This window comes from Pholcus phalangioides, unplaced genomic scaffold (genome assembly GCF_987345545.1).
Source record: "Pholcus phalangioides strain wild (caught in Gottingen) unplaced genomic scaffold, Ppha-v1.0 ptg000008l_1, whole genome shotgun sequence".
Lineage (NCBI taxonomy): Eukaryota > Metazoa > Arthropoda > Arachnida > Araneae > Pholcidae > Pholcus > Pholcus phalangioides.
The window spans coordinates 29,595,074-29,619,676 of NW_028301601.1; the positions used below are offsets into that span (position 1 = coordinate 29,595,074).

Below are 24,603 nucleotides of genomic sequence, written 5' to 3' on the forward strand. Positions count from 1 at the left end.
AATAATGAAAGAAATAATTATTAATAAAGGAAATAATTCCAGAATTAATGAAAGAATATTCACAAAATAATGAAGGAAAATTCAAGAAATTATGAAAGAAATAATTCCAGTATTAATGCAATAAAAATAATTTAATCTTTTTTCACCTTTATATGAGTTCTCCGTCCTTTTTTTAAATCTTTAAAATCCGATATTTAGAGACCGAACTGTACATTTCTATGGAAAAATTGCCCATAAGAGAAGATTGTTTTGACGTCACGTAATTTCCTTGCATTTGATGTCGCTGCAGTCGCGATGGCTGGATGCTCCCTCCAGTAATAACTCCGACCACTAATGTCGTCTGCTTCTCTCCACTTGTTTCGGGTGTCTCCTTGTGTCCTGAAAAAATAACCGAACTGGCAGTTCAAACTTCCAGTTCTGTTTGTGAGCTAAGCTTGTAGGGAACCGAACACAAACCGACTTCTTCTCTGTCGTCTGCTCATTAGGAGGCTCTTTGTTTTGGACGTCTCCTTACGCTCAAATAAAATAACCGAACTTTCAGTTTGAATTTCCAGTTCAGTTCACGAGCTTTGTTTATAAGGAACTGAGCGGAATAAAGAATATAGTTTTTTTCACTTTGAACTTCATCATCACCACATGAGTCACTTCTAAATTTGACATTAGATGGCAGCACATTACTATAAAGTGGAGCATGGAAAAATTTACTTTTTACGATCTTACCTGTCTTCTGCTTGTGTGGAGGACCTTTATTTGGATGTCTCCTTGGGTCTTGAAATTAATGAACTGGAAGTTTGATTTTTCAGGTCAGTTTATAAGTTTTTTTATAAGGAGCAAAGCTGAATTAAGAATTTATTTTTTTTACCTGAGCTTCGTCATCACCACATAAGGCACTTCTGATTTTGAAAGTAGGTAGCAGCACCAACAATATTTTTAAAAATGAATTTCTTACTTCTAAATTCTAGAGTATTAAATTAATTTTAATTCCCTTTCAAAATTGTTAGTGCCATTGTGACTCCGCGGCAAATGCTACAAGGCAAAACAGCTATTGGCGGACGGCGTAACATTTCGAGTCACCCGGTATATACGAATTTTGTCATTGCGTAACGCAGTGACAAACCTGTTCATGTGAACATATTAATGATTCATTATCAGGATTTCAAGCCCATCGGAAAATATAAATAAGGGGCCATTCAGGTATTACGTAAGCAGATTTTCAGCCATTTTTGACCCCCTCCCCCCTGTCCGCAAAATTTCGTCAGCAGCTTAGAATATTTCATATCTTCAAAAAGGGGTGGTTGATGACGTAAGCAACCTTCAAAACCCCCCCCCCCCCCTCCCTATCATCAAAAGTTAGCAAATCCGAAACCCCCTCCCTCCCCTCGATGATGACGTAATACTTGAATGACCCCTAATTAGATTTTCAAATAAGAAAATTAGCAGTTTGTTGACTTCAATTTCGATACGGTGAAAATCTGATATTTCATTGGATGACAAGCTACCTTCAAGCGGATTTTTGGTTCGTAATGTGGCCGCTCTCTCGCAGGCGAACGAAGCAACATGCGAGTTGATTTAAACACAACACAATATATTTCACATTACAGTCCGCACTATATTTAATATACAGGGCACATAGGTAACGGGGCATATGGTATTTTACTGGCGAACCATTGGTCCTAGAGGCATACTTCCAGTTGGAAAAAGTACCCGAATAATGTGTTGTACTCAGATATTTGATTCATTGGTTACATAGTTATTAAAATAAAAATGTTAACTTTTTATGTGGACACCCTGTGCCCCAAAACCCAATTGGAAAGTTGTTTCCCGGTCTCCAACAAAAAAAATTCATCGTTTCTAAGTGCAATATTCACTGAGATATCCGGAGTAATAATCTGAAATTTGACGAAATTTCTTTATTACTCCGGTCTCTTGGAGTTCATTATAATGGGGTTGACCGTATTCCCACCAAAAAAATCTGATATTTTTGCAATTTGATGTGAAAGCAGTCCTTTTTATAATGATTATGTCATTTTACTTTTATAAATTTAAGAAGGAAACAAAAGAAAGAAAGGGTGGGGGAGAGAAAAAAGAAAAATGGCCAAGGGGGCTCGGTTGTGCGTAAATGCCTTGAAATTTCATTTGTGCGCAAGGGGATTCGGGCCTCACTCTCAGTTTTATGACAATATTTCACATTTATGAGACGTTTGACTATGGTTACGATTAACCTCTATATATAGCTTTCAATATTAAAATATTTCATTTATACGAAGCACAATTTCAATTATTTGGCATTTTCATTTTGACTCGAAATCAAAATCTTCGGCATTTAGACATCATTTCTATCTCCCGGGGGCCTCAGAAGAAGAGGGGCCACACAAAAATGAGAATTAGTTCAAATTTTGGAGAATTTGCCTGGTAGGGCCTCTGAAAAATCACTTGGCCTGGGGGCCCATGATGCTCTTAAGACGTCCCTGGACACAGGAGTACAACAAAAAATGGCGACTTGAGCGCACCAACCTCTCGATGAGTATAAGAAACAAGCCTGCCGTTCGGAATCGGCAATAAATTGTAGGTCCCGGTCTAATTAGCCCTCGTGTGCGGAAAATGACCGTGGTGCGACGAAAATGATCAATGATCAGACCACTCAGTGCCGGTTGAAGATAGCTTCGTACTAAACTAGATGGCTATCCGTCTGTAATTGCATGGAAACGATAGGTTTTTTTACGCACAAACTTTCATTTTTCACCCATCTACTTCTTGGATTGCATTTGCTACCAAAAAAATTTCAATGACTGGTCAACAAATCTTTGTCTGCTTTATTTATGGCAGCCCTCTTATAATTTGTTGGAGGAACTGTAAAAGTTATTCCATTTTGCTTAAACCTCTTCTATAGTTTGTGTCAGGGCCTACTGTCACCCCCAAGTCGTAAACCTACCGAGAATACACGCAACACTTTTTCATTTCCTTCCTCATGTTAATGTTACTTGAATAGCGGAAAAATTGCGAAAAATATATTCTATGCATTTTATTTGAAATTAAATTTTTTTTAGTCAGAGTGACTAAAAAAATTTAATTCCACAAACTTCTTCGTGGCCCCCGTATCAGTAGCCGTGGCTCCCCTTTTGCTAGATTTTCATCCGTGTCCCCCCTGGAATATCCTAGGGCCCCCCCCCCCTGAGATCATATGCCCCCCGGTTGAGAACCACTGGTCTAGTCGAGCGATAGGTAGTTGTTTTTTTTTGGTATCGAGCTATAGGGGCAATAGACGCCGGCAATGACGAGTCGCATGATTTGAGTGATCCGGTAGAATGGTAATTGCCGGAAATGATAGCTAGCATTGTTGGTCTCGAACGATATGTGGAGTGTAGAATCGGTAGATGTTGAAAATAACGTGTGGCATTGTTTGCCAGTGCTTCAGTCGAGCCGCTGTGGTGGTCGAGTGGTCATAATGACGGACTCGCATCGCGAGAATCCGGGTAAGTTGAATCCGCTGAAGTTGGTTTCCTGTGGTTCCCAACTTCGAGGAGCAAATGCGAGCCGATCTCCCCATTAAAAAGTCTCGCCACAGAGAGCAACAGGCCTACAACGATTAATTATTCAATCATTACACTTCACTCATAGTTAGAAAAACTGGTGGCAGGTGGCAGCACTACACATAACAAGCATTACACAGAAACAGTCAGATTTCATTACAATTCGTTAGAGGTTCCGCAGAGGAATATGGACACGGTACATGTGGGGTTTAGTAGTAGTAGTGCTCCAGTCGAGCGATAGATACTTCCCCCTTACCAGCTCATGGCCTGCCTCTCTGTCTCAAGGAAGAGAAGCGATCGATACCAGAAATGGTAGATAGCTTTGTGCTCCAGTTGAGTAATAGTTACCGGTAATGATCACCAGCACGGTGGATAGGAAGCAATACACATCGAAAATGACGTGTGGCGTTATTTGCTAGAGCTCCAGTCGAGCGATTAATACCGGGAATTATAGGTAGCTTCATGGCCTCGAGCGATGGGGGGGGGGGGGAGGCAATAGATGATAAAAATGACGGATAAAACTATTTGCAAGTGCTCCAGTTAAGTAAATGTGTGAGATAGCACTGTTGTCCTCGAGGGATACCTGGACCAATAGACACTGAAAATGATAGGTGGCACAGTTTGCCTCGAGCGATGGAGAGAAAGATGCCTAAAATTACTGGTGGTATTGTCTGCGGTGCTCCAGTAGAGCAATATTTACCGGAAATGACAGCTGGACGAGGGGACACGTTGGATACAATTCAAGGACATAAAATATTTTTTCACGAATATGACAAATGGATTTTGACATCGTCGCTCTGGAACATGTCATAACCTTCAGAGAAGACTTCCTCTGGAGTCTTCCACAATTATAGGTGCAGTAAAATAATTTTTACAATTTTTAATTTCGCCACACAGTGTTTCAGAGACGTGATTACAGAATCCAGTCCAAAGAGCCTGATTCGTTTATGTGGACTAAACATTTAATGAGCCAAGGGTTGGCCTACACTGCATTGAAGAGAATGGAGATGATTTTTCAAAAATATTTGAAACACGTGATGTTGTTCATCCCTATGAGTTTCCATTCTGTACCTTGAAAATGAAACGTTCGATAATGTGAAGTTATTGGGGTAAGTTTTAATGGCAGGTCTGGTCCAACAGATCCATTTACTTATAGAACATTAAAACCTACATGACATCTTTGAGTAACAATTGGTTTCATTTTCAGTGCTGGACGCTCTAGGAAAACCTCCGGCAGGTATACTGGACGGGACAGGGACGGCCTTTGGCGACTACGACGAATGCCTAGACGTGTTCGCGGGGCCCTCAGCCGACGACAGGAAAAAGAACCGGCGAAAGAAGAAAAACGACGAGGAACTCAGTGGTCAGTACTGTATGGTACAGATCAGCATACCAGAAGCAATCCGAAAAGACGCCATTGATTACCAATCCGGAAATAAATCTTCTTCCCTGCTGGCCAATTCGAAAACCGTAAGTCAAATTTTACCAGAAATGTTTTTAAAGCGTCATGTACTAAATTTAGCGATATGTGAATTCGCTAATAAATAAAATCTCCAAATTTTGCAAAAAAATTCCAAATTTTAAATATCTTATTTGATAACAAAAATGAAAATATTTGCTTTTACAGCCGCAAAAAAAAAAAAAAAAAAAAAAAAAAAAAACATTTTGCATTCATCCGCAAAAATATTTAGCAAAGCAAACATTTTGCATTTATCGCACATAATATTTTGAAGATCAAGAATTTTGCATTCGTCCGCAAGAATATTTCTCACATCAAAAATTTCCCGTTCGTACTCAAAAACATTTAGCTAAGCAAAAATTTAACATTTATTGCAAAAAATAAAATTTGAAATTAAAAAAAAAAAAGCAAAAATTCGCAAAAATATTTTGCAGATGAAACACTTTGCATTGAACGCAAAAAAATAAGTCAAATTGAAAAAAAATCTTCATTCATCGCAAAAAATATTTTTCAAAACGAAAATTTCGCATTCAACGCACAAATATCCATCCCTCAGAGATCAAAATTTTTTCATATACATCCGTAAAAATTTTTTTCAAATTTTCAAATTTGCACTCATTCACAGAAATGAACTAAACTAACGACACAATTTTTTTTATTGTTTAATTACGAGGTGTTAAACAATAAAAAAAAATGCATTAAAGCATTCAATTACTGCTCTTAGATAAAAGTTCTGGAATTGCAAGAGTGCCAGCAAAATTACTACCTACTTTCGCTTCAAAAAGTGTATATCAAGATTTCACAGAAAAGTGGTAAAAATTCAAATTTTCTCATTTTTTCATTAAAAATGACTATTTGGCATTTATCCATTCATTTTGTAAATACGAAAAAAATTACGTATACGTCTAAGCACATTATAACAATGTTTTATGACCTGTATTCACAGCAATGACTCCATTAAAATCAATGGTTTTCAATCATGATTTTGGGTTTCTTGTCACGCAATGACCACTAAGGTTAAAACAAATATGGATAATTATAATAAATCAATTAAAGAACCATCTCGTGGAGGAAATTGTCTCCACATAACACAGGACGCGCATAGTAGTGCTTTCTTCTCCTTTCTGTAATCTCCGAGTTCATGGAAACAAAGTTTTTCAGTGCCTTTTTGTTGCGAAACTTCCACAAGCACCATTTAATGTTTCCATCAAGGTGAAAAGCCTTTAACACGGTAAATAAAAAGCTTGACTATTTACCCAGTTGAAAGCAAAAAGAAATAAACAAACAAGGACTATGAGAAAGATTCTGGAACGCATAAACGGAATCATGGAAGCACAACCTTTACCAATAACTGAAGTAATATTATGATCCCCCATATAATCGAGAGAAGAATAATATCCGATACTGGAAACAAGGTCAGCGAACATTGGATGCGAGTTGAAGGACAGCAGAGTCTTCTCATCGAGATTCTACATGGGTCATAATTGGAGGACATTCTCTGCTTCGGGCTGAAGGTCCATGTATAAATGTGACTAAATCCGTTCTCCTCAGATATTAATTTTAAACATGTTCCTTTGTTTTACTATCCTTGTATCGAGTTATGTTATAAATTGCGGCTAGTGCTAAATATCCCGAATGTTCTGAACATCCTCTACACGAAGTCGTATGTGTTACTCAACTGCTGATGTTTCTTTGTATCATATTGAAGCCAACACGATACAAAGAAATATCAAGTAGTATGATACAAAGAAACATTTTGGCAGCACGCAGAGGTTGAAAATATAATGGAGTTGCCCCCGTTCACCTTTTGTGGTGCATTTCAACGTTCGAAATATGACAATAATGTCGTGAGCGCAAAATTCCCCCTTAAAAAGTATGCATTCTAAAAATCCCACTTTTCAAATATACTGTACTAATCAGAATATAGCATATTCTTAAATTCTTCCCCACGCTTGGAAGTACCACATCGCATTCATTTTCGGGAAAGTCAATCCGGGCAAGCGCGCTACCCATATACACCAGAAGGACACATGTAAATTTTTTCTTTATTTACGCTATGTGCAGAGACGCACTGAAGTAAAGGTGTAGTAGTCATATATCGGGATGAGAAAAAAAAAAAAATCAAGAATCATCTCAATCTCGCTACTGACGCCACCTGAGGGACATTTGCTGCAGTTAAGGAGAGGGGGGATCTGCTATGCCTCAACTTCATCACGTCGTTCTACAGAGCCTAAATAAATAAGAGGTGGCTTGTATGTCTCCCATGTGTGTATAGGGATAGCACGCTTGTACGGATTGCAAGAGCACTGGGTTCGATTCCTGGTTCACCTCGTCATAAAATCCAAAAAAAAAGTTTTCCCTTCTCACTCAGCATAGTCACATGATTCAAGAGACATTCACGTCAAAAAACATTTCACTGCAATGCGAAATGTTTCATAGATAGCCCGTGTTTCTGTATAATCAACAAGTATGATGGCCAGATGAGGTACCTGAGAAACCATCGGGACAAATTCGTTATTAAAAACTTGGACAAAACCGGGACATTTTGAAATCCCTCATTTGGTGGGAACAGTGTAAAATTGTCAACTTACAATTGCAGACGAAAATACTATATCACACTACTTCTACGCAAAGGCGCAAAAACGGGTGAAACATCTGAACGGGGGGGGGGGAGTACGGTTTTCTGCCGTCCTTTATAAACGGGATTAGGTCATATAACCACATGATTATTGATTGCAAACGGAATTTAAAACGCCCGCGTTAGGATGGAGCTGGGGTTAAAACTTATGGGAAAAACAAATACTTATGTCTTATTCTTTAATGAAATACCCTCCGTTAAAGCTTCCGTAAATAAAAAATCCGCATATAAGAAGGTGGTTCTGTGTTTTTATTGGAAAACAAAAAAGTTGCTCTTTTCTTATAGATATAATGGCGCTATGTGTTGGAAAAAATTCTGTAGGTGGCATTTTTTTTCAAGGATGCTCGCAAATGCGTCCTCGTTTTGAAGTTTCTTAAATTCAAAAATGGGGCTATACAAAATTATTATTTATGCATTAAAACTTATGTAGCCATCTAGTGCACCGTACCTACATTAGAAGTTGACGGGCACTTGAGAATTACTAATTGATATTTTTATTTCATTTTTACAGCATTGTATGAAGTAGGCTACTACACGGTAATAGCACTGTATATATTTTAGCCTGCTGAGGATTTGATCATATTCTCAAGTAATTATCAAATATGCGGGATTTGATAATCACGAGCTGGAAAATATTCTCTGGAAGCAAATAATGTACAATGACACTAGAAGAAAAGCGGAAGAAAGTATTTCTTAAAAATGCATCCAAGTAGAAATTAGTGCTTCTCGTCATCTTATAAAATATTTAACGTTGATATTTTCATATACAGTCGTTTGCGTGTTTACGGGGGGTTTAACGGGCTATAGCCCAAGAAAATTTGAGGAATGAGTGGCCAAGAAAATTTGTAAAATTGGAGTAAGGCGGCAAAATTTGTATTGTTCACAATGAATCGTCCTCTGCCCAGCGAATGGTGGACTAGGTCATTGAGAGACCAAAAGAGTGACCTGTAGAGGAAGGGACCTAGACGACTAAAAGAGTGACCTGGAGCATGCACAAGAATGTGAGTGACCCTGAGTAGAAGTCTTCACCCCTTTCTCGAATAGCGAGCTCTACCTATTTATTTATACCGTACAGAAGAGTTTACAGATAACTCTCGTTAAAGCGGATACAACACTTCACTACTTTAGCAAGGACTGGATCCCAAAGACAAAGGATTGAAGAGGAAGAGGCCAAAAAAATTAGAATATCGAAAAAATTTTATTAATTAATTGCTATCGCGTAATGTTATATCCATCATTTACTTTATTTCCAGTTCCTGAGCAGCGTCGTGAAGATCGCACCATTGGCGAATGTCGCGGACTTGCGTTTAGGTGTATGCGTCCCGTCCACATGCAGCGTTCAGGACTTGCAGGCAATAATAAATGAGAGTAAGTAGGTAAATCCATACTCCTTTTTTTGTTCTATATATATATTCGGATTATTCTATATAGATCAGGACGAATAGTTTTCGGAAATCTATAAATATAAAATATAACCTGTCTTGAGATTGACTGATTCATCATCGCCGAACCGAAAATGCTGAAACCATAAGTGCGAAATTTGTCCAGTAGTTTCGTTTTATGATTTAAGGACTCACTAAGAAAAGGTTTTCTAAAATTCGAGGTTTCTCATAATTAGCTGGAGGGTCATAGGGGCATGGGGGAGGGGGGTTACAAAGATTATAAATAGAGAAATCATGCCGAGCCGAAACAGCTGAAACTATATGAAATTTGGCCCGTTTTTACATTTCATGGGGGAAAATATTTTTCAAAGTTCAACCGCTAATTGCGGTCATAAGAGGGGGGGGGGGGGTTCAAAGGTTGGATACAGAAATTGTCAGACGAAACTGCTTGAACTATAAATATGAAATCATGAGTATTTGAAATCTGAAACACTAGTAGTTTCATTTTATGATGCAAGTATTAACTAAAAGGGGTTTCTCAAAATTCGACCCCTAAAGCTTGTCATAAGGACCCACTAAGGGTGTCATAAATCCTGACCCACCACCATAATGCCTACCTACCCTGGGTTAGAATTATGTGAACTTACTTCTTGGGGGAGAGGGGCCTATGCATGGTGGCCTAAACATCATTGATCATAGAGGAAAGTGATGTTCTTTAACCGTCATAATTAGCTGGAAGCAGTTCACATATATGCACACTTACACTCGAAAATCATAGCAAGAACCTCCTCATGTAGCCCCTGATCATACCCAAATGGGCTCGTAGATTTAAATGACCTTAGTTATATGGACAGCTGTGCTAGAATTGGGAAGTAGTCAAATTTTTTCACACGATATCTTACTTGCAAGCTTTACCTCTTCATAGCACTTTGTGGCCCTCTCCACTACTTATCATGGCTTCTCACTTTTCATCTGATTTCCTCCTGTACCCCCCCCCCCCCCCAGAACAATTTAGGATCACAGGAGGGTGGCATAAGGTCCAGGTTGAGAATCACTGATTTGACCCATTCTTTTTAATTCATGAGAATTGATGCTATATCATCATTCGGTATCCATTTCTTTGCCATACAAAATGCTAATTTAATCATTTTGCGTGTTTTTTTCAGTCACGAGGGTCGTGAAGATAGAAGCGAGGACTCTGAGATGCGAGACAAAACAACCTATCAAGCTGACTACAGATCAAACTCTAATTCTGTAAGTATACGTTACAGTTAATAGGGCAAATTTTACCCAATCTGCCAAAGAGCCAATTCTGTGAACACTCTTCTAGACACAATCAGTCAGATTCACTATAAACTTGTCCATTCCATCAGCTTTCGATAGAGCATACAATAAATCATACCGGTGTTATAGTTTAGGAGAAATTCATTTTTTTTGTTTGCAATAAGTCACAAATTGGCGTTTGTCAAAGTAGATATTCGACGAAAATTTCTGTCACAGATTTTGATGACAATTGGATTTTACACTTCGCCAATCTCTCAGCGCTTGCAGCTCACCATTCAATCCAGATACAGTATCCTGGTGAAAATGGTGCCACTTTATAAGATTTTTTCCACAGAATCAAATTGTCACCGAAATCTGCAACCGCCAATTAACCGCCGAATGTTGAATATCTACTTCGACGAACTCTGATTACGGTGATGTATTCCAAATAAAAGGCTAAATTTCTCCTAAACTAAAACACAGATATGGGGTTTGTTGTAGGCTCTTTCGAAAGCTGGTGAAATAGACAAGTTTTTTATAAATTTCGACCGGTTGTAGCTAGAAGGGTGTTTGCGTTATTGGTGGTTACAGATTTTGGGGACAACTCGATTTTGCACTTCGCCAATCTCTCAGCGTTTGTGTCTTGCCATTGAATTCAGATATCCAAGTGAAAATGGTGTCACTTTATAGGATGTTTCCTGTTCTTTCCATATGTGTGCTAAGTTTGCTTGTCGATCTTTGAAAAACTTCACAAAATCAGGTTTTTCAGCCGTGATGCATTTTCCTCTTATCCACCATAACTCGAAAACGGTTAGAGGTAGGACGTAGTTGCTGTGGTGATTTATGCTCCACCTGGACTACACCAACCATTTGAATTTGGCAGATTTGGTGAAATTCACCCTGTATAACCTGTGGTTCGTGAAGATGAGTCAGATAGACTGCAAGCTACTGATTGTTGGTTCGAAGTACCTTCTCATGTGTTGTAAAACCTAACGTGAAGTTTGATTCAGTGTAATGCTTGTTATAGCGCTGCCAACTGGAGTTTGTATTTCGAACTATGAGTGAAGTGTAATGATGGAATATTTCTACCGTTGTAGGCTTATTTCTCTCAGTGGCGAGAATTTTCAATGCAGAGATTGACTCTCACATTTGAATATTAGAAGTAGCCAGCACGAAGCCGTTGTCTTTTCCGTCTCATTGCCTCCTCTATTAGTAAGAGTTTTGGTTCAAAGATTACCCATAAGCAGCCAGAAGCTAAGAAATGCTTTCAAAATTGCAAATTAATCATATTAATAAACTTATTCAGCAAACTACCAATAAATGCAAATTTATGGTAAAACATTTTTCAACACATTTTTTCAACATCATTCTCTCGCAACCCCACACAGTCCCTTCCCCGCTTGATTAAGAATCACTGATCAAGTATGTCAGCATCGTTCGGACTTGAAATTTGGCGATGACTTCACACGTTGATTCGTTTTCCAAGCGTATGGTGGATGGATAGATCAACACAATCGATAGCAGAAGGCCTCTACGAGAAGCTCGTAACGTCACTGAAGGTCATCATCACTGCTATAGCCATATCAGGCCGACGCGTGCGCCAACTTTACCCTTTTTTTAGTATACTTAATGGCTATAGGTGAGATGACGTTCTTCAGTGATGTCACGAGCTCCGCGGAAGCCTTTCTGCTACAGACGGTGTTAGATAGGTCGATAAGACCTCTGTACCAGAAGACGTTTTTAGAGTTTGAAACAGGATCAGACCTTCTCTCAGAGTCTTTAAATCAGAGGTCTTCAACATTTTTCTAGTCGGGAGCACTGCCTGTACCCATCATCAAAAGTAGGGTATCAAATCAGGATAATTTCAATCCTTCAATGCAATTTGTACAACATGTTTCCGTGGGACGTTGATCAAGTTGCTCGCGAGCACGAAATTGAACATGAGCATTGAGCACCGTGGTGCTCACGAGCAACGGGTTGATGCCTGGTATAGAGGATTTCATCACTCTCAGAAGAAAATGAGTTTCTACTATAAAGTGATCAAGAAAGATCTCAGAAGGAGAGCGAACCTTAACTGCAGATTATCTCAATTATCTCTAGATAGGATTAATTATCTCTTAATTAGGACCAAAAAATCCTATGAGAACCCATATCCCACCTCATTATAATTTCAAGAAAACTCTCAAGAATACTAATTAATTGCGAAATACTAAAGGGCAGTGCTTCCACTTACTGCAGAGAGATGGCGCCGAGATAATTTCATAGTCTAATTACCCATCGTAAGCATGAAATGACTGCGTTGTGAGATAAAACGCTCATGTTATCAATGTTTAAAATCTCGTTGTCCCTGTTTCAATGAAAATTGTCCTTCTTTATTATATGCCGAATCAATTTCTTCATTTATTCTTCTTTTTTGCCATCAGGACCATTTTCGGACTGATTTTGTTTATTGTCGCACTGGGAACGGCCTACGAAACAGTTCTCAGACTTACATGTCATGATGAATCCTTCAGTTATAATCAGAAAAGTAAGTGAACACGTGGAAACTGTACATCATAAATTATTGCATTGCATTTCATCAATTGTAACTTCATGTTTTTTTTCTTTGAGTGAATCGGTTTTACCGTAGATGTGAGTTTACTCGTGACATGAACTCATTAGATATTTTCCATTTTCAGAAACGAAACTGGGATTCTTATTGGAGTTTTCAGCGAGACGAAACCTCGGGAAACTACTCTCGACTGAAGAGAGTCATGCCATCAGTTGTATGCATGGGATCAAATTCATTACTGCTTGCCTGTATCTTCTGATTGCTACTTACGCGAATCGTGAAGAATTCCATTTTTTTAAATATAGTGAGTTGAAACTTATATTTTTGATTGATCACATTATACGTGAAACCGTGATTTTAACCTGCTGGTGGGGGAGGGGGGGGGGGACTTACCATATTAAACGTTACCATGTCGAAATGAAAGAACCGTATCACTAGGGTTCCTGGACTCTAAAACTGGGAGAGGAAGATGCCTGCTCACTCACACTTGATAACGTAACTTTTCCCAATTTCCACAGCAGATTGCGCCACAATACTGGCAAAAAAGAAAGAAAAAGAATCCTTAAGAATTACAGACTAGGCGGAAGGGGGAGTAAGAATATGTTAGTCAAATAGATATACGTCTTGGAACTGAAACACGTTTTGATAGTATAAATTGGAGCGAAAAAAAAAAAAATAACGACTCGTCTCCCCTTGCTTATAATCAGGCCGTCTTAAGAGCATCATGGGCCCCCGGGCCAAGTGATTTTTTTGAGGCCCTACTAGGCAAATTCCCGAAAATTTCAACCAGATCTGAATTTTGTGAGGCCCCCTCTTCTCTTGAGGCCCCTGGGCCTTGCCCGGGTGGACCCATGCCTTAAGATGGCACTGCTCATAATGAATTCTTCCTACCATCTCTCTGGTCAGGTTTTATTTCTTTGCCGGAAGCATGGCGAAAGGTTTTCTTTCTCTACCTTCTTAAGGGTTTTTTTTTCAGGAGCGTTGCTTTTTTTGCCAGAGGTGATTAATAAATTGTCGTAGTAATCAACATTGAATGTGGTTTGATCCTATTTTCTTTATTTGTGAATGGATGACTTAACCCAGCTCCGCCCCCTACTTCAGTTCACAGCATTATCTATTTGTGAGCAAACGATGGCACAGTGTTCATAAAACGGATTTTGAGGTCTTCTTCCAGACCTCTCTTTTTTAAATCTGTCTTTTTCATATTATCCTGATGAAACTAGGCCGTGGTTAGAATAGCATCTGCCTTACTCTGAAGCAACTTTGGCTATTGTATTCTGGCAATTTTGACCGCCATTGGTTAAAGTGTGTAAACATGTGGAAAGACGCTTGAAATGATAAGAAATTGGAGGGCATATCTTCCTATGGCCGGCATTGCACTATGAAAGTTTTAGAAAAGTTCTTTTATAAAACTTGAAAAATGCAACCAATAAGATTATCGGTTAAATTTAAGCAAATTCAACCCATAACTTTATTGGTTGCATTTTTCAAGTTTTATAAATTAACTTTTATCAGACTTTTATAGACCAATCCCAGCCTAAAAACAAGATATCTTTAAACCCTAGGTACCAAGCTGAGAGATAAACAATTTTTACGACGGAACTGGTGTCGGGGTGCGGTAGCCCAGGTCGATAAGATACTCGCCTGAAGTACCAAAGGATGTTTAGAGGTGTCGCGAGTTCGATGCCTGTTTCGTCCTTGTTAGAAAACTTTCCTGACACAGGGGTACAGCAGAAACGGTGGCATGACCACAGAAAAAATTGCTACTGCAGGGAGTCCCCATCGAGGTGTTAGCGCACCAAAACCTCTCGATGAGTATAAGAAAAGGCAACCGTTCCGAATCATCAATAAATTGTAGGCCGCGGTTTGAATTAGCCCTCGTGTGCAGAAAATGACCGTGGTGCGACAAAAATGAGGAACTGGTGTCGCATTCAGCTCATTTAGGAGACACGTTCATTAGGTTTCAGAATTTTACATTACTTCAGAAGTCGCCTAAATATGACAAAGTTTGCTCACATCATGGGAAGTGACAGATAAATTTCTTCTTTCCAGTCCGATGAAAAAAAAAAGATTCACTCTCTCTCTCAAACGGTACATTATTATGTATCAATGGAGAAAATCACATTTCCCGGGATTCCTTTAGAACTCTTTCTTTTTTTATCCCCCTTTTTTGGCTCCAGCGACTTAAATTTCATGGTGACGTGCGCTAAACAAAAAAGTCATTTGCGGCCTCAGGTTCCAGAGCAGAAATTGCTTGTCTAGACGTGTTCACCGCTCTCATTTTGGCGACACGACAGAGTTCTGGGACAACATTAGGCGGTGCCAGACTAGCCATACCAAATGTAAAATACATATTCTTGCCCAAATATGCAGCCTAATTTTCATTTCTTCAGTAAAATGTGATTTTTTTTCCCCTTTTATTTTTTCTCAGGAAGTGTCTTTCATTTTTACAAGTTCTTTGAAGAATGGTGGTTCACCATTTTTGCCAATTCTCCCACTGCAGTGGATACGATATTTTTTGCGGCGTGAGTATTTTCCAGATATTTTTTGACTCTCTAGATTCCATTACTGCATTAGTGTTTCTCAATCTTTCTCAAAAAACAAAGACCAGTAAAATTTCTGAAACAATTTGAAAGACGACTTGCGTCCCGTATTACGGTACAAACCTATAATTTTAGTTCTTCCGATTTTATTTATAGACTTCCCCGTTCTTTCAACGACATTTATTTCAATTTGTAATTCTTACTAAAGTCGTAACACACACACACACACACACTGCGTTTTCATGACATCAATTATATTATGATAATTGAGGCAAAAATTATAAATATTCATCTCACATATATCTGAGGTTTAATTTTTTTTGTAGTTTTTGAGAATTTTAATTATGATGACAATTAGCGACGTCCCGTATTTTACAGATTATTATTTTAGATCCTAGCTTACCGTATTCTTCAAAATCATGAAATATGGTCATCAGATGATTTGAATATTTTTTTAGTATGGCACTGTATATTTTTTATTGATAAGATTTGCAGATAACTGCGATTTGCAGCAGTCGTTTATTTCCCACACCCTTCAGCAATTTTCGCAATAATTAACAAAGTGCATCTAAAGTGATAAATTGTTGGGGTTTTTTTTTACAAAATTTAGTGATATCCCGTATTTTAGATCGCATACATTCCTTTCGATGATGTATGGCGAACTTAAGTATGAAAGTGTAATTTTATTTGAACCCATATGAATATTATTAATATCAATTACAACGGATGAATAATTTTATAAAGTGTTCCTGCGGACCATAGGTTGGGAAACACTGCTTGTGTTAAACGTTACTGAAACTTTTTTTGCCATAAATATCTTTATGTTGCCACTTGATGGAAAGCTATTAAATGCTCCCAAGGTGACCCAGTTCAGAGCAGAATCTTATTATGAATGTATTTTTCCCCATAGAGGTTTGCAAATAACATACAGTATGTGGAAGAAGTATGGTAGTGGCAAAAAGGAGAAGATTAAGATCAACAGCTTGAGATTTCTCGGAATGTGGTTCACGAGGTAAATTCTTTTTCATTTTTCCATGTACAATATTTTTATTCTATTTGCTCCCTATTGAACTGGACGTTATTATCAAGTGTAAAGTTGCCAGGCCTTCCCGTGTATACAGAGAATTATGTGGTACAGAAGAATCTCGGTTATCCGGGCTAATTTTGGCGAAGGGGGAACACGGATAACCGAAAGACACGGTTAAACCGCAGGGAGTGAAAAAAAAAAAAACATAAACACCTCTCTTAACGGACACCCCTCAGATGCGGCCAAATAATAATTGTCCCTGGTATAATAAAACTAATAGGAACTATGCAAAAACCCTGGAATTCCTTTTATAACGAAATTTCGTTGTAATGAACTGATTTCTCCGGTCTCTTGGAGTTCTTTTAACGGTATTCGACTGTATATCAGAATCCTACCAGAGCCGGACCCAGGGGTTGGAAAAGGAGTGCTACCCCCCTTCCCCCCCCCTCTCAGAATGGGCTGCCACCTATCTTATAAGTTGACAACTCAGTGAGAAAATTTAGTCTCGTATTTTAATGCTTGAAATCTAGCAACCATAGCGGTGTACGAATGCTAGAATCATTAATTAATGAAGCCAGTGAGTTGACGAAAAAAATAATTGTTATTGACACATAATTATACTAATTATAATCTATTAAAATTTCTCAGGTTTGCGCTATTGCAGTTGCTGGTTATAGCTCTACTACTGCTTCTACCTATAATAGGCCGAGGACCCATATGGGCCGACATCGTAACTCCCGAAGTGGAGAAGTGTCGCTCAAAGTGGTGGATGAATGTACTTTTTCTGAACAATTTCTGGCCATCACAACAGACGGTGAGTTTTTTTATAGTCTACCCACGAACTCTATTGAAAGTTCAATCACAATAATTGTTAATCGGATGCCACCACCGAATTCAAATTAATTGACAGAACTGTACCTTTATTTTGTTAGTGTTTGTGGCATACCTGGATCGTGACGGACTTGATGCAGCTTTTCATATTAATGCCGGTGCTGCTGTACGTTCTGAGCAGGTCAGTAGTAAGCACCTGAGTATACAGGGTGAGCATAAAATAAATTGACTTGAGCATTCCTCCTCCTCCTCCTAATGTGATCAAATCAACATTGGAATTTGTAGAGAATACACTCAGTGATTTTACAATAAAATATTGTTACAAAATCACTCGATAGAGAGCAGGAACGTCTTAAGAGTATCATGGGTCCCCGGGCCAATTGATTTTTCTGAGGCCCTACCAAACAAATTCTCGAAAATTTCAACCAGATTTCATTTTTGTGAGTCCTCTCTTCGTTTGAAGCCCCCCGGGCCGCGCCCGTGTGGGCCCCATGCCTTAAAACGACACAGATATATTCACAGGAAACGCTAGTTAGGATAAAAAAAACGCTCTACAGGCCCACGTATTTTATGCTCATTCTGTACGTACACACTGAGACTTCACCTAGTTTTGGACAATTTCATATGTGGGTTTTTTTTTCAGAAAAGATAGAGAAAAGATACATACTATTAATCTAATTACAGGTGGCCAACGTTCGGAATTCTTTTCATCGTCATCTTGGTTCTGGGAAGCAGCGCTGCCGTGGCCATCGTCACTGTAGTCAATGAGCTACCTCCGTCACCAGCTTTGTATTTCCTAAGTTTCCTGTAAGTAGAAATGAATGGCATGTATTCATTGAAAATAGCATATAAATATCAAAATCCACACACACTCAGAGCCGTAAACAGGAAAGGGTGGCTATGTATGTTTACCTAATCCGGAGCCACCGGCGCAGTCCTTACTAGAAAAGAAAATTAATCTAAAATATTGTTGTGCAGGACTTCTCTGCGTCTTTAAATGGGCCATTTCCTGTATGAGATTCTACTGCTATGTATCAATCAATCATTGATATTGAGGGATTTCAAGGTGAGAATAATTCTTTCGTGGAAGGAAAGGGGATGATACTTTCACCAGCTCCATCTATGTGCGTGCACGTGACTAATAATAAACCGCACACGCTTCTCGTAAGCATTTCTCTTTGCAACTTTTAACGAATGCTGCATTTCGAAATTGTGTTGTTTAACTAAGATGAAGTTTGTTTCTGAGTAATGCCTGATAGTTGTTCAAGAAGCCACCTGCCTTCTGGATTCAGAATCTTTGCAGGTTATTTTGCCTTTTACATCATGAGTGAATTTTAAATGTTGTAGGTCTGATTGCTCTCGTTGAGAAACTTTTTTCAAATGGTAGATTGGCTTTCGAATCACATTTAGAAAACCCCAGGAAAACCGTTTCTGCCGACCACCGCTATGCGACAAGCGGGATTCGAACCTGAATCGTCCGGTTTCATTAGTCCAGACGTTGTGGCGGGTCACTAAGGGCCGTATTCACCGACATGGTTTAAACCTGTAGTTACAATTTTCGGATAAGAGATCAACATAGATTGGTTAAAACCCTGAATTTAACCAATGTGTGTCGATCTCTATCAAAAAATTGTAACTACAGGTTTAAACCATGTGGGTGAATACGGCCCTAAGAGACTAACCGCGATGTCTGATCGTTAATGAATAATCCAAAGGGACGGCTCAAGTATTTTGAATGTCCAGAACGATAATGGCTTTGCAACCCTCTGAAATGGTTTCTTCTGATTCTCCAGTGTTCTCGGACATTCAGGCAACTACCAAATTTACTAGCACTCGAAAAGGAGCCGAAAATCACCATTCGTCCTATATATACTTGACTCAAACACATACGCAGCTGGCGGAATGGTGTGTTCCGTTGTATATTCATAATATTTTTTTTTTGGGGGGGGGGGGGGCTCAGCCCACTCACACAAAATTTGTTGCTGGGGCCTTAAATGATCTCAGCCCCTAGGTTCTGACGCCTGAATCGTATTGCATGTGGGTGACCAAAGCAGTGTGCAAGCATGTGAGTGACAAAAACAGTGCGTTTAGAGACACGTGTGCATTTGCAGTAGGGCGGGCAAGCGGGTTATAGTAAAAGGATGGCGAAATCAAGAAAAGACAAGTCAAGAAAATTAAAACTAAAATGGGAGAAGGCTGGAAAAATTCGTGTAGTGTTCACAGGCGGAAATACCATAATTGGCGCAATTATGCCTAGAGCCGCAATTAAACACTTTTTCGGCAAGGGGCAAGCATGCAGTCCCCCCTCCCCGTGTAATTTTGAATACGTCGTTAAAGGGAGAATTTATTGCTCCCTCTGATCCAGTTCCCAGGGCCTAACCAGCTTGCATACTTGGCTTGAGGTCAAAACCGTAAGCTGTTGGGCCTCTCTGCTTCGGAAAGAATTTTAAGCTATTGCATTATTAATAATTCAAAATGTATAACTTGGTAAAAGAATTTTTATTGCGTTTTGGCGACCCTAAAATTTAGCGGCCCAGTGCAGATACGCATTTCACACCTACCAAAGTCCGGCCCAAAGCAATCCACGAATAAAGAGCGTTAACAAATAACGTGGAGCTTTAAGAAGCTGGGGGGGGGGGGGGAGAGAGAGAGAACGAACTGAGAAATTCATGCAAACAGGTTAAATTTCAATTCTGTCTTTAATGAAACAAAAAAAATATATATATTTTTCTGTCCACTCAAGGCCCCATATGCAGGCTGACCATATTTCCTCGAAGAAAAATTCGTGAAATTGGGCACCGAATTACAGGAAAATACGGGGCATTGCCAATAACCGCCTAAAATGATGCCAAAAGTAAGCAAACTCGCTAACTCATGCTAAAATCACAGAAATGTCGCCAATCAAAGGAAATAAAGCGCCACTTCAAATTGCAGTGAATTAAAAAAAACAAAAAAAACATGACAAATGTGTGAAATAAATATTCTTATTTGTAATCGTAATTATCGTAATGTAGTTTTTGAGTTGGGAAGATAATTCTAATTGTTGATTTGAAGAATAAAAGTCAAGTTGGCTTCATTGAAAACACGTGGAAAATCGGGACATTTTCTCAAAAAAATGTCGGGATAGCCAGAAAAACAGAAAAAGCCAGGACTGTCCAAATGCGGGACATATGGTCACCTAATACATACATATGGGTATTTTTTATACATACGGCAAATTGGTGCGGCTCACGTACACTCACCAAGTAAGAGCAGATGGTCTTTTCTTCCCGTAAAGACAGAAATTATTTTTGTGTCCGCTTCGTAAAGTAGAAAATTGTATATACCATTTTAATAAATTAAATATCTTATTTATACAGTAATCTGGGAGTCATATGGGACAAACTATTCATTCAAGCCTATGACCATGTCTCGCCGTTCTGCGTTGGTGTCTTCCTTGGATATCTCTTCGCTACGAACTGGAAAGTCCGCATGAGTAAGGTGAGAGGAAACATCATTACTCTCATTTGTCCTGAATACAATACGCATTTTATGTGATTTGCATGCAAGAACATCAGCTATGACATTTTTCATCGAAAAATATCATATTAATAATAATATATATATATATATATATATGTTTTTTTATTGCAGACAGTCGTAGCATCGGGATGGACGTTAATGGCGTTGTGCAACTTAACCGTTCTGTGCGGTCTTTACTGGTTCAGGAACGGCAATTCTATGGGAACGGCTCTGGCTGCGCTGTACGCAGCTGTCCATGGACTAGCCTGGTCGATGGGATTGGCGTGGATAGTGTTCGCTTGCCACCACGGATACGGGGGTAAGAGCATCTTTCCGAGACGTTTTCAATATGAACAAGTGAATCAATACAGCTATCGGTGTGATCATGGTGTATGTCACTGTTTCTAATTATGCAGGTGTCGTGAACAGCATACTGTCTTGGAAAATCCTCATCCCGTTGGACCGTCTCAGTTGCTTGGTGTATTTGCTCAGTCCTCTCGTATTCTACCTCCACACTGGACAGATACGTGAAAAGCTGTATATGGCGCACATCGACCAGGTACGTTCAAATGTGATTGGAGACACATTACGTCTTTCTGTCAGATCGTAACGAAATCTTTCATTTGGCGAGCAAATGAAGAATCAATTTCACAAAAAAATTGAGTGTCCATTCAACAGTAAAAGTCGCACTTCGACGCATAATTATGCTGCTCATTACATCAGTCTGTTAAAAGGACTGGCCTTTGTGATTATTTTTTCCTTGGCGTAGTTCAGCAATGACCAGTGGCGTCTGAAATATTTAGAAAATTCCATTAATACGCACGTAAAGTATTTACTTCACGTGCGCATTATTTTGCGTTAACGTATGAGCTCACCTGCTAATGGAGTCCGGAAACCTCGAGTGCACCGGCGACCCATAGCAATAGGTCGATTTAGAGAAGGTGACAATCACCCTTCCTCGTTCAGCAAAAAAACATTAGAAATAAGCAGGAGGGTGGACGTGGACATTTTTGCGCCCCCCCCCCCCCGTTCACTATGCGTATTCTCGGTGATTCCTCTTGAGCCCCCACCATTCGAGGAGCTTGTAATTCTCGACTGGACACCGACACTAGGATTTTTCGAAGATAAGTATTAAATTGGTAGGAGGGGCCTCAAAATATCACTTTGCCCGGATGGTTTTTGAGACAGTTCTGCCTCTAAAGCATAATTTCCCAATTTTTTTTTTCTTATCGCCCCCCTCGAATCAAGCTCATAGAATATTATACTAAACCATAGTCCCCCCCCCCTACCGTCACAGACCATTTAATCACTCCTCGGGTGTGATAATGCCCACTACAGGAAACACGGGGTTTAAAAAATATAGTTGGGATTCATGCCCCCAAGCTCTTTATAACGGCCCTGGTAACGACAGATAACTAACGTTATATTGTTGTCGGTTATTAGGGAATTACTTGCACTGATTGGCGATAGCAGGCTCTATGTCCAACTTTTGTCCAAACAGTGGCCAGTTCTCGAACGGCCGAGTGTCGTGGGGGTAAGATGTTCGTCTACCCCCGTGAAGGTTGGCATGACAAGTGCCCCAGGTTCAAACCCAATGAAGAATATAGAGAGGATATTTCACTAACGAGCTTGAGGCGACCACTGATAGATGGCATCTTCATTTCCAACCCAACTAAATATTGCAATATAGCGATATGGCCAGAGTTGGTGTTAGGTGGGGCAGTAGTTCTCCTGTATGTTATAATTGTGGTTTTTCGGCTTTCGCCAATTGGCTTCCTTTTGTTTTATCCATCTGTTGTTTTTGTTTTTTTTCTGATGAGCCAAATTTTCACAAATAGAAAGAAAGCTGCAAAAAAACCGTCTCATAAAAATACTAATTTCGAATAGCGATTTTTTTTTGTCAATTTAATCCGCCAAGCAATATTTTTTTTTTCATTATTATATTTCTTTCTTCAGGTAATGTGTGCAACAGCTTACATAGTTCTGACCGTGGCCCTGTCGGCACTGTGCTACGTGTTTTTCTGCCTTCCCTTCATCGCGGTCGAATCGAAGATCTGGAACTTGATCGACAACGGCAGCGACGACACGTCCGCCGTCACAGCTTGTTGCATCGAAAGCGGCAAGAAAACGTCAAAAATCGCCGAAAAACTGAAGAACCAAGTTACAAAATGCGACATGGTCCCGACAAATTTCATCGTCGAGACTAACCAGAAAGAACAGCCTCACACAACGAAGAAGGCAGATAAACTGGCGGAGGGTCCATAAGGCTTATAATGATGTGTCTCACCCACACTGTGGACGCTACCGATATAAGCTTATTTATTTTTTGCCCCTTCCTCTAAAACATGTTCCGCGATTTTCGAATCGCACAAAATCAAGCTGTGATCGTGTGTTTCATGTGGAGTTAATCTCCGACAAAACCTCCCCATCGTATTATTATGTACCATAAATTTAGCTCAAACTCGGCCAATCGTGATAAAGACTCTCCTGAATGGTGCCACATGGATTTCAATCATCGTCACCTTCAAAAACCATAATGGCCAGTTTGTATTTTGTGGATGAGAGATTTCTGACTTTTCTATTAATACTCCATATCTCCATGCATTCGTTTCGTACGATCACATATATATTCATTTTCGCTTTACAAGAAAATGAACTATATTACTATATACGAAACCTATGAGTACAAGTATATCTAGTCATAATATTAGACTCAGACGCAGACATATTAAGTGCAATGGGAGTGACCGCCATTTTCCGATTTTATAATGCTTGACAGACATGAGAACTAGGCGGGTTAGAACAATGATGCATAAGGGGACTCCGTTCTCTGCCCGGGTCGCATACTAACAAACCACCTTACATTGATACGAGAGTGGGAAAAAATTTTAGAATCCCGTATTTGGTCAATTATGAGTAAAGTAATCATACAACTTCTATTTCCCGGCACATTCCCGTATTTCCATGTAATTTTGGTCATCCTGAATTTTTTTTCTTTTTTTTTGCAATAAATGTCCCGTTTTTTCACGTATTTTCAATGAAGCTATTTTTTGATTTTTTTATTCTTCACAGAAATCAACTATTCAATTTATCTTCCAGACTCATGATTTACATTACGATAATTACGACAATAAATAAGAATATTCCTCTCACATAGTTGCGATGTTTTTTTCTCTTGCACGTTTTATATATAATTTGAAGAATACATTTAAATTCACTGCAATTTGGCAGTAGTGCTTCATTTCCCGCCATTCGTGACTTTTCGGTGATTTTAACAGTAGTCGGCAGCTTTGATTACCTTGGACATCATTTTTGGCGATAATTGGCAATATTCCCGTATTCGGAATATATTCTAAATCTAGTTCCAACTCGTATGAATGTAAAGTTTGTTAATATGCTCACGGGTAGGCCATTTCTTCCCTCTTATAGTGACTCATTTGGCATGCTACTTAAAGCTGTCAAGAAAAGTGACTTGACAAGCTTTCTTGAGTTGTGACTTTGGTGTTTGGTGCATCACAATACTTGCTCGTAACTGATTTTAGATCGACTATGTATGGTCCTCATGTCTCTGGCTCCTTTCCTGATGGATTTTTCGCACTAAATTTGAAAGATGTATTGTCTCTTGGTTCCAGTAGAAATGATTCCTAAAACAACAACAACCTGATATTATTCTTTACATAATTTTAGGAGGAAAGAGACGAAAAGTGTTGATTGTTTTTTTAAATAACCCAACAGCATTTATTCAATTGACTTTTTTTATAGTTAAAAAAACCCGTTTCTCTCTTCAATCTATTTCTCCCCATTCGAGACTAATGAAAAAACGGTCATTGAATTGAATAAATTAATATTTTTCAACCTCAGACCCTATAATTACCGTC

The 24,603-nt window shown here is 39.0% G+C and overlaps 1 protein-coding gene across 1 annotated transcript in view; it reads left to right on the forward strand.

The window, feature by feature from the left end:
* The window catches only part of LOC149084174 (nose resistant to fluoxetine protein 6-like), a 37,967-nt gene extending 13,930 nt beyond the window's left edge, over positions 1 to 24,037 (forward strand). The window contains exons 2-15 of the mRNA XM_089234520.1: positions 4,738 to 5,000; positions 8,881 to 8,995; positions 10,176 to 10,263; positions 12,696 to 12,799; positions 12,951 to 13,127; positions 15,255 to 15,348; positions 16,277 to 16,378; positions 17,042 to 17,207; positions 17,326 to 17,405; positions 17,909 to 18,031; positions 20,584 to 20,704; positions 20,858 to 21,044; positions 21,142 to 21,284; positions 22,682 to 24,037. Coding sequence (XP_089090646.1) covers positions 4,738 to 5,000; positions 8,881 to 8,995; positions 10,176 to 10,263; positions 12,696 to 12,799; positions 12,951 to 13,127; positions 15,255 to 15,348; positions 16,277 to 16,378; positions 17,042 to 17,207; positions 17,326 to 17,405; positions 17,909 to 18,031; positions 20,584 to 20,704; positions 20,858 to 21,044; positions 21,142 to 21,284; positions 22,682 to 22,990 — 2,072 coding nt within the window. The 3' untranslated portion in view covers positions 22,991 to 24,037. The remainder of the gene's footprint in view (positions 1 to 4,737; positions 5,001 to 8,880; positions 8,996 to 10,175; positions 10,264 to 12,695; positions 12,800 to 12,950; positions 13,128 to 15,254; positions 15,349 to 16,276; positions 16,379 to 17,041; positions 17,208 to 17,325; positions 17,406 to 17,908; positions 18,032 to 20,583; positions 20,705 to 20,857; positions 21,045 to 21,141; positions 21,285 to 22,681) is intronic.
* Positions 24,038 to 24,603: the final 566 nt, after the last annotated feature.